The sequence below is a fragment of the Nematolebias whitei genome, chromosome 10, assembly GCF_014905685.2.
Source record: "Nematolebias whitei isolate Nwh7 chromosome 10, NemWhi1, whole genome shotgun sequence".
Lineage (NCBI taxonomy): Eukaryota > Metazoa > Chordata > Actinopteri > Cyprinodontiformes > Rivulidae > Nematolebias > Nematolebias whitei.
In genome coordinates this window covers 30027576-30037037 of record NC_056507.1, presented here as the reverse complement: position 1 = coordinate 30037037, position 9462 = coordinate 30027576, and the positions used below count along the sequence as shown (strand labels likewise).

The window sequence follows — 9462 nt, the reverse complement described above, 5'->3', positions numbered from 1 at the left end:
ATTTCTGCTTCTTTTGAAAAAATGGTACCATCCTGTTACAAAGCTGGTTATTATAGACACACAGAATGCTATTTTATTTTACACTTTTTAGCTAATCATACCCATTTTAGGTTGACAGAATAAAAAAAAGTGTAAAATAAAATAGCATTCTGTGTGTCTCTAATAACCAGCTGTGTAACAGGATGGTACCATTTTTTCACAAGAAGAAGAAATGAGATTTGTTAATTATTCATACTGTTTTATTGCTTGTTTTGGTGTTTGAAAAAAGCCAAAAATGTCCATTATGTGTTGGCTATAAAAGGCTTTATTTATTTTGTTTAATCTTAAGTAAATCTAAATGTGCATGTGTACTTAACTATCTAAAACTCTTTATAGGAGTCACTTAGTGAATTTATTAGTTTAAATTATTTACTTGGACATTATGGGCAGAAGGTTGTTAGTGGTAGAAAAAGCAGAAAAGGTGCAGATCACTGGATAGAAAGGGTCAAACGCTCCAGCTTTGTGTGCAGGCCACTTAATGTGAGGCTTTGACCCTTTGGTCTTCCTTTAACGATTTTAAAGAAGACAAAACATAAGACTATGTTGCTTAGAGTTCTGTTTCAAGGTGTTTTCTTTTTTTTACTGACAAGAAAGTAATAATGTTGTCTTGTTAAAGTCATTAACTCGCAGCATTTGATTCAAACAAGAAAAAAATAAAATAAAGATACAGTTGATTTTATTATTATTTTAGTGTGACATAGCTTAGGTACATCTAATTTTCTTAACAGTAGAAAAATAATGCTTTAATATACCGACCACTACAGGTATAGTCACTTGAAGAAGAGTTTTAAAACATCACTGTAAAATAAACTGCGTACATATTGGTCAAATCTGCCATAATCAATTATGAAAGCATTCTTATAGTTTTATCTTTCATAACTTCCTTCAACAGCACATAAATACCAGGATACAAACAAAAGAGTACAAACACGACACATTTCATCACTGTAAAGAAGGGGGGAAAGTCACGACCCAGAGTTAACAATAGGAAGAATTCATGAGCGTTTGTAACAGCTGGGGGCGTTATTAAAGTGTACTGAAGTACTATGAAAGCATGCTGACACAGAATCCAGTCCAATCCCAACACAAAGGAAGCGACAAAGGACCTCAGATTAAGCAGTTCTTTGGGTTTTTGGAACGCCCAGACATTAAAAACTGAAACACGTCACCTGTAAATACTGTACGCCATACAGCAGAACATTTAGCCACAAAGTGGTGTACATTCATCGTACCGACACAAACAGACAATGCACAGTCTCTACTGCGAAGCTGGGGGTGACATGGTGAACTTTAGCTGGACTGCGGGACGATCAGACGCCCAGCTGCTTGTTGAGTCGGCTGAGAGCGTCGCCCACGATGTCGAGCTCGTGCCGAAGCTCCTCCACCACGCTGTTTATGCTGGGGGTGTCTTTTAGCACATCCACGCTCTGGGTGTAGGGGTTGTATCGAACTGTGAAGGGACGCTTGATGGTCTTGGCAAACTCCCTAAAAAGCAACACAAAACAGGTTTGTTATTTATTTATGAGCTAATGTTATTCTGGTAAACAGAAAATCATTTTATTGTGTGAGTCCTTCAGCATTCACACTTTACTTTTCCCTACTTTATTTATTTAACTCAACTTCTGCATGCTTTGTGCCATTTTAGCTGTTCGTAAATCAAAACATTCAGCTGTTTCTGGTGGGTGCTATGAAGTTTGAATTTTGTTTCCCCAAAAATACAATGAAATATATACGGTTACTTAAAAAAAACAATATTCTCTTTGAATCTGCTTCAGCATACATACTCTATTTTTGTCTTATGCTACCGTTAGGTTTTAACTGCTGCTTTTAGCTTTTAGTTAGCTTTTTGCTACTTTTAACTTCAAGCTAGCCTTTTGACAATTTCAACAACCTTTTTACTTCTTTGGACTTATAGCTTGGCTTACTGCTTTCAGCTTTTAGATAACATTTAGCTACTTTTAGATGTAGCATTTTATTGCCTTTAGCCTTTGTGTAGACTTAATGTTTTTAACTTTTATCTAGCATTTAGCTTTTGTTTGCTTGTTTGTTTTGGCTAGTGATCTACTTCTTTTAACTTTAATTACACAGTTTTGACTTCTTCAGAAAATTTCAGCCATGTTGTTCACTCAGCGTTCACAAAGCAATTCTAGTTTTATTAGGATAAAAATGTCCAAAAATAGAACAAAAAGAAGAAAAAAAAGTGCACCTCATTTTGACTTTGGCTTCCTCAAAGCTGTCAGACACAAAGTAGACGTCCTGAAATGTTGTGATGATGCATTCCTGCTTGCTTGTGACTTTTGGGTCAAAAGGCATTATCCTTGCATTACCAGACAGAGCATGCTGCAAGACAAAAAGCATAAAAATGTTGCATACTGTTTAATAGTTTGCACCAAAAATGCTCTAAATTTGCCCTATCATACAAAATAGCATGCTCCATTAGCATTTTTTTAATTACTATTATTATACAGCTTTAAATACAATGTGATTACGGAGTCCGAAGTCTGTGCATTAAATCTGTCTTTACCTTCAGCTCGCTGATAGACGACAGCAGGCCGGCTCCGTATGCCCTCAGCTGCCCTTCCTGTTTGCATAACCCAAACTCCACCGTGAAGAAATAGCACTGCAGCACAGAAGAGAATAAAGCACAAGCTGCTGTGAGACAGTAAATATTAGTGAGACTTGATTTGTCTGAACGTGTGACACTCACTGTGGCCAGTTTCTGGACAGAGTCGTCTGAGGCTCCGAGGGAAGCGAGACCGATCTCCTGAGAGAACTGAGCGAAGCTGGGTTCTGCCAGCAGCGGGACGTGGCCCAGCAGTTCATGGCATGTGTCCCTTTTAATGACAAATAACAGATTATTTAACTCGGGAAGTGTTGCAATGAAATTAACAGCTTATAATCGAACATGGCATCAAGACTGAGGGAAGTCGGGAGTTAAGGATGCAGCAGTGACGATAGGTGCATGTCTAAACACGCAGTTAAAGAATGAATAAAAACTAATTTCATTAGTGATAAATTCTAATAAAAATTTTATACGACTGAAACTGGAAGTGTGTATTTATTGTATATCGGTGTGCAACTTTTACACCTGCTTAAAACCCACGAAAAAGTGGGCAGATCAGCTTTAGGTCATGATAGTAATTTTATAAATATTGTGTATAAAATATCTTTTTTCAGCTTTTCTTCTTCAGGGGTCTCCAAAACGAGTCATCCTCCTCCATCTCACTCTGTCCTCACTCCAATACCTCCATGTCCTCTCTAACGGCATACGTATATCTACTCTGTTTTTTCCCTGGCAGCTGCATTTCTAACATCCTTCTACCAATATACCCACTGTCCCTCCTCTGGACATGTCCAAACCACTGTCCCTCCTCTGGACATGTCCAAACCACTGCCCCTCCTCTGGACATGTCCAAACCACTGCCCCTCCTCTGGACATGTCCAAACCATCTCAGTCTGGCCTCTCCAACTTTATCTCCTACTTGTTTGACCTGTGCTGTACCTCTGATAATCTCATTCCTAATCTTATCCATTCTTGTCACTTCTAAGGAGTAATTGTGTAGAAAGTATACAAATTTTTAATAGGACATTTAACTGGTTTGGTAATATAACATTTGGGTGTTTGTTAATAGAAGTTCACACATGCTCACAGCAGCCCTTCAACTGAAACATGTTCACACAGTGAATATTACTCACGGCTCTGGGGTGTATAAAGGGTCGGAGCTGTGCCGGACATACTGGGTACAGTGGAAAACACGGAAGGCCAAACCAGCGAGGAAGTCCCGAGGAGACAAGTAACCTGCCACAGGTCTGATGGTGAACCCAGTTCGTTCTGAAAAGATGTTTCAGTCACATATTATACGTTTCCACACAAAAGACCATTATTTTATTCTGGGAAGGAAACCGCTACCTTTGAGGAAGCGTGAGACATCTTCAAGCTGCGGGATGTTATCCTCCCTACATTCACAGTATTTAGACAGCAGCGGCAGGTTCTTCAAGTATTCCTGGCAGGCATGAGTGGGGTACAACTTGTTGAGCTCCCTGTACACAACCCCCCAAGTCTTCACTTCCTCCTCTGTGAACTCGATGCGAGGGATGGGATCCCCACTGGAGAAATAACAGAAATTATTTAAGCAGGGGGGGGGGGGGGGGGGGGATCAACTCCAAATGTTTAAATATGATGTTTAAAGAAACATACTGCTTGTGTGACATGGCAAGATCTGCAAAATACTTTCGCCTTTTCCGGTAAACGTTGTCCTTGAAACCCTGAAGAAGAAAAACCACAAACAATAGTTCCTGTTTATTTTGAAAGTTCAGCCTGTACGTAAGCAAAAACACTAGAAATATTTCTGGTACCCCACCGGATGGTCAGCATCCAGCTCAGAGCCGTACATCAGGACACGGTTAGCACATTTGTCCAAGTCGGAAATTTTCTTTGGAAACCAAGGTAAATCATAAATTTCTGAAATAAATAAATAAAAGACTTTGGTAAATAATCCATTTAAAACTCAGTATTTGGCCATTTCTATCCACTTCTGTCTCACCTTCCTCGAGTAGGCATGAGTTATCTGGAGGATCCATTTCCACCACGTTCACATGCTTCCGAAGCAGCTGGATGATCTCCTTCAGTTGCTCGTGGTCGCTGTCGCAGTCCACAAAAATTTCAAACTCCGAGTTGCGTCTTTTGGATTTCCTGGACTCAATGTGGACAAGGTTGACATGGTTTTCCTGCAAGAAGCATTTTAGCTATTTTAGGCTTCTGCTTTTGTTTGATTGCTGAACAAAACATCTGCTAATAGACACAAACAAAGTGAGTGACACCACAGAGCGCTGACATTTCCAATATGTCAATACATATATCCTACTTGGAAGAGTTTGAGCGCCTTCACCAGTCCTCCCACTTCATTCTTGAGGGAAAAGATAACAGTTGCTCTCCCTTTCTCTGATGTGTTCTTCTTCTCTGTGTTTTCTTCGATCTTTGTGAAGGTTGATTTGTTTATCTGAGATTTAAAAAAGTAAAAACAGAAAATCAAAGATTGTTGGACCCGAATCTGTGTTCTACTTTCACATCATGCATTTGTTAAGATTGAAAACCCCGAGCATGTAATGACGTGAATGCACAACTTCTAATCACTTAAGAGCATCTATCCAAGGATCTGCACATCTTATCTGCATGTGCGACGCACCGAGAAGTGGCGCAGTGGGAGTAAGAGTCAATGTTTGCAGCTTTTTTGGCCACATATAGCTTTATATTCTGGGGGAGAGGGAGGATAATAGAAGGTAATGTTTTGTGCAGACAGCTGCAGCTTGAGCCAATTGAAGGGGGCTGGCGTCAGTTTCGGCACCTCGGAGGACGCTCTCACGTTGACGCACGGCTGCACACGCCATGAAAATTCATCTAATCCCGCATCAGCACCAGTGAGACTGCAGCAACAGCACATAACAACAAAAATAATAATAATAACAAGAAGAAGAAGAAGTTTGCACTGACTGCAGCGCGTTTTCATTCGTTGTACTTGTTGCGTAAAGTTGGAAACCCGTGCGTAAAACACACCAAGTTCTACCTTGGTTGAAATCATTCAACTGCGCCATGATCAAAGCGTCCACAGCTGTGGATAAAAACAAGTTAAACTCTCTTCCTACCATGTTTTTCTCTTTTAACCCCGCGTAGACTGCGCGGCAGAGAAGTTTCCCGTGAACCCTGGTCCCTGAAAGCATCAGTGCGTGGACTGTCTGGATCAGGACGCTCTCTGGGGGGGTCAGACTCCTCGCGTCTCGGTATAATCAAGATGAACTTGTCTCTGTCTCCAAGAATCGCCTTACAGCAATCTCATTTAGAGAGCGGGGAAGCCTATTATTAGCTCCCCCAGGCATTAATCGCCGAAGCAAACATGTGCAGGGAGATGGGAAGGCTTAAAACTTGAAATAAATACAATTATTAAATTGAACACTTTTTCCGAGTTTAGATTATATCTGCTCATGCGGTTTTAAACAAAAGTGCAAAAGGAGTTTGCATTCTCTCACGTGCAATTTACTTAATTGAAATGATCAAATCGAGCTGCAGCGCATGCGCAGTCGGTCTCTTACTTAAAATTATAATTGTGCAGCTAATCTAGCAATTTATTCATCTCTCCTTTTATCACCCTGAGTGAAGCTGTCAGCGTCGAAGCTGTTCATCTCCTCTGATGTTCACGTGCCAGATTATAAATAAATAAAACCTGACACATATCCCATAAAATTGAAGCATTTAACCCTCTTAAACCTTTGACGTAAATAACAATAAAAGGAAACGGCTTAAATTAATCTGCAGTGACGACAAAATGAAAGCTTAACTGGAACTGATCACCCCACCACAAGTCCAAAAAGTCACATCTCTTTCAAATTAACTTCATTTTAATTTCTGTTTTTTTTTTATTTTTTTTTTTTAAATATTCCTCACCTCATTGTTCAGCAGTTTCTCCTCAATGCCTATGTTCATGGAGTCAAAGGATCTTCCTCTGCGTGGTCCCTCAACTTTGTTAGAGTACATGTTAAAGGGCTCCACTTTTATTTTGAAGTTTTTTTGTCTTCCTCACTCAGCTGGAATCAACCAATTTAATGTCTTCTGTCTCTACCAGCAGAGGCTGCGGGCTTTGCTATTTAACCACATGGAGCTTGGTGGGGGCCATAATCTGCGCCACAGCAGCAAATGGAGAGGGAGCAGCACCTCCCACGTCATTGGGGTCATCCCCCCCCCACCCCCACACACACACACACCCTAACTAAAAGATTGAAACAGTTTGACTGAGGTCAAAAATTTCGATTTGGGTAAAATAACAAAATGCAGATTTAAAATTTAGAACCAAAAATGTGATTGAGAAACAGAATAAATTATATAAACATAACACTTTCGTTTTTGCTCCCATTTTTTATGAGCTGAACTCAAACATCTAAGACTTTTTCTATGTGAACACAAAAGACCCTTTTCTCTCAAATATTGTTCATAAGTTTGTGTAAATCTCTGTTAGTGAGCACGTCTACTTTGCTGAGATAATCCATCCACCTCACAACTGTGGCTGATCAAGATGCTGATTAGACAACATGATTATTGCACAGGTGCCTTAGGCTGACCGTAATAAAAGGCCACTCTAAAATGTGCAGTGTTACTGTACTGGGAGGGTCCAGAGGGGTCAGAAAACCAGTCAGTATCTGGTGTGACCACGGTTTGCCTCATGCAGAACAACACATCTTCACATAGAGTTGATCAGGTTGTTGACTGTAGAATGTTGGTCCACTCCTCTTCAATGGCTGTGGGACGTTGCTGGATATCATCAGAAACTGGAACACGTTGTCGTATACGCTGATCCAGAGCATCCTGGACATGCTCAATGGGTAACAGGTCCAGTGATGCAGGTCATGCAAGAACTGGGATATTTTCTGCTTCCAGGATTTGTGTTCAGATCCTTCCAACATGGGGCCGTTCATCATCCTGCTGCATCATGAGGTGATGGCACAACACTGGCCTCAGGATCTCATCACTGTATGATATATATGCAAACAACTGTGTTTGTTGTCCATAACACATGCCTGCCCATACCATAACCCTACCACCACCACTTGGGCTACTTGATTCCCAACATTGATATCAGCAAACCGCTCACCCGCACGACACCATACATGCAGTCTGCCAGATTCATCTGTGAAGAGAGCACTTCTCTAAAGGTGCCATACATCACCAAATGTGAGCATTTTCCCACTTCAGTCGGTTACGATGAACTGCAGTCAGGTGGAGACCCTGATGTGGACAATGATCATGGAGAGGAGCTCCCCTGAGACGTTTCTCACACAAACTGACTGTTGCAGCAGCTGTCCTGATGGCTGGTCTCAGACGATCTTGGAGGTAAAGGTTCTGGATATGGAGGTCCTGGGCTGGTGTGGTTACACATGTTGTGTGGTTGTGAGGCCAGTTGGATGTACTGCCAAATTCTCTGAAACACTTTTGGAGACGGATTACGGTAGAGAATTGAACATTCAGTGCAGGAGCAGCAGCTGTGGTAGACATCCATGCAGTCAGCATGCCAACTGCAGCTCCCTCAAAACTTCAGTGCATGTGGCATGGTGCTGTGAGATAAAACTGCACGTTTTAAAGTGGCCTTTTATTACGGTCAGCCTAAGGCACTCTTGTGCAATAATCATGCTGTCTGAGCAGCGTCTTGATCAGCCACAGCGGTGAGGTGGATGGATTATCTCAGCAAAGGAGAAGTGCTCACTAACACAGATTTACACAAATTTGTGAACAATGTTAGAGACAAAAGTTTTTTTTGTGTACATAAAATAAGTCCTAGATTTTTTAGTTCCGCTCATGAAAGATGGGAGAAAAACAAGTGTTTCTTTTACGTATTTCTTCAGTGTATAATTAACTGATATTACATCCAAGCTACTTCTTTACGAAAGCAGATCTGACAGATTACTCATATTCCATCTTTTGCTCCTATTTGTTGGCTTCTTTAAACTGTAAAAGGTCAAGTTTAAGAGGATCCCAGTGTTTTAGTAAGCTTCTTTTACCTCCATGTGTATTCAACAACAGGTCTAAGCTGCATGTTTTCTTCTCTTTGCCAACCTGCACCTTTTAATAAGATCAGAACAATTAGCAGAAAAGGCCTTCAGTGGCTTCAGTAGACTCATTTATCTAAACAGATAACCACACCTGTTCTCTAAGCTTTGGTCACCTTCCCCACAGGACAGATGTCTGTCTGTCTGTCTGTCAGCTGCGGTCACAGCTCTCCTGCAGCGAGACAGGCAGCTGATTCACACACCGTTTGTCTCAGGTGGGCCTGCTCTGAGTCACCCATGACATGAGGCCTTGCTTTACACAACCTAAGAGGCAGTGAAGGGAACTTCCCTCCCTCCCTGGAACTGAACCCAGATCTGCTGTCAGGTGTTTGACACTAGCATGAAGACGTGGAGTGCAGAAGCAGATTATTTTAAAGGAGCAGCTCATCATGAGAGCGCTCGCTCTGCTCTGGTGTTCAGTTTAGTCCATGAAACCTTCCACTGGAAAAAGAACCAGGTTTCTCCTCCAGAGTCCCATCAGTGCTACATGACTGAATCTGAAGTTTTCTTAGAAAGTTTAGAAACACACACACATTAAATAACAACAAAAAAAAAAGAGTAAAAATAATTATGATTACCAGTCTTTACTGCCTTATTGTAGCTGCTCAAGCAAATAATACATTTATTAAGTTTTACTACAGCTGAAAGATTAAATTTGGCATCTAAAAATCATATTTGAACAGATATTGTGTATTCAACATCACTGTGCTATGAAGTTTTATATACCAGTGTACGCACACACACACACACACACACACACACTATATCTATCTATCTATCTATCTATCTATCTATCTATCTATCTATCTATCTATCTATCTATCTATCTAT

The 9462-nt window shown here is 40.8% G+C and overlaps 1 protein-coding gene across 1 annotated transcript; it reads right to left on the bottom strand.

Moving 5' to 3' along the window:
- Positions 1-1169: 1169 nt before the first annotated feature.
- Positions 1170-6746, bottom strand: tph1a (tryptophan hydroxylase 1 (tryptophan 5-monooxygenase) a). Its single transcript, XM_037682968.1, has 11 exons — positions 6479-6746; positions 4905-5039; positions 4584-4767; positions 4401-4501; positions 4238-4305; positions 3950-4146; positions 3736-3871; positions 2747-2873; positions 2564-2659; positions 2246-2379; positions 1170-1524 (listed from the first exon to the last, which is right to left on the bottom strand). Exons 1-11 carry the CDS (start codon positions 6566-6568, stop codon positions 1350-1352), a joined length of 1443 nt encoding a protein of 480 aa, XP_037538896.1. The 5' UTR covers positions 6569-6746; the 3' UTR covers positions 1170-1349.
- Positions 6747-9462: the final 2716 nt, after the last annotated feature.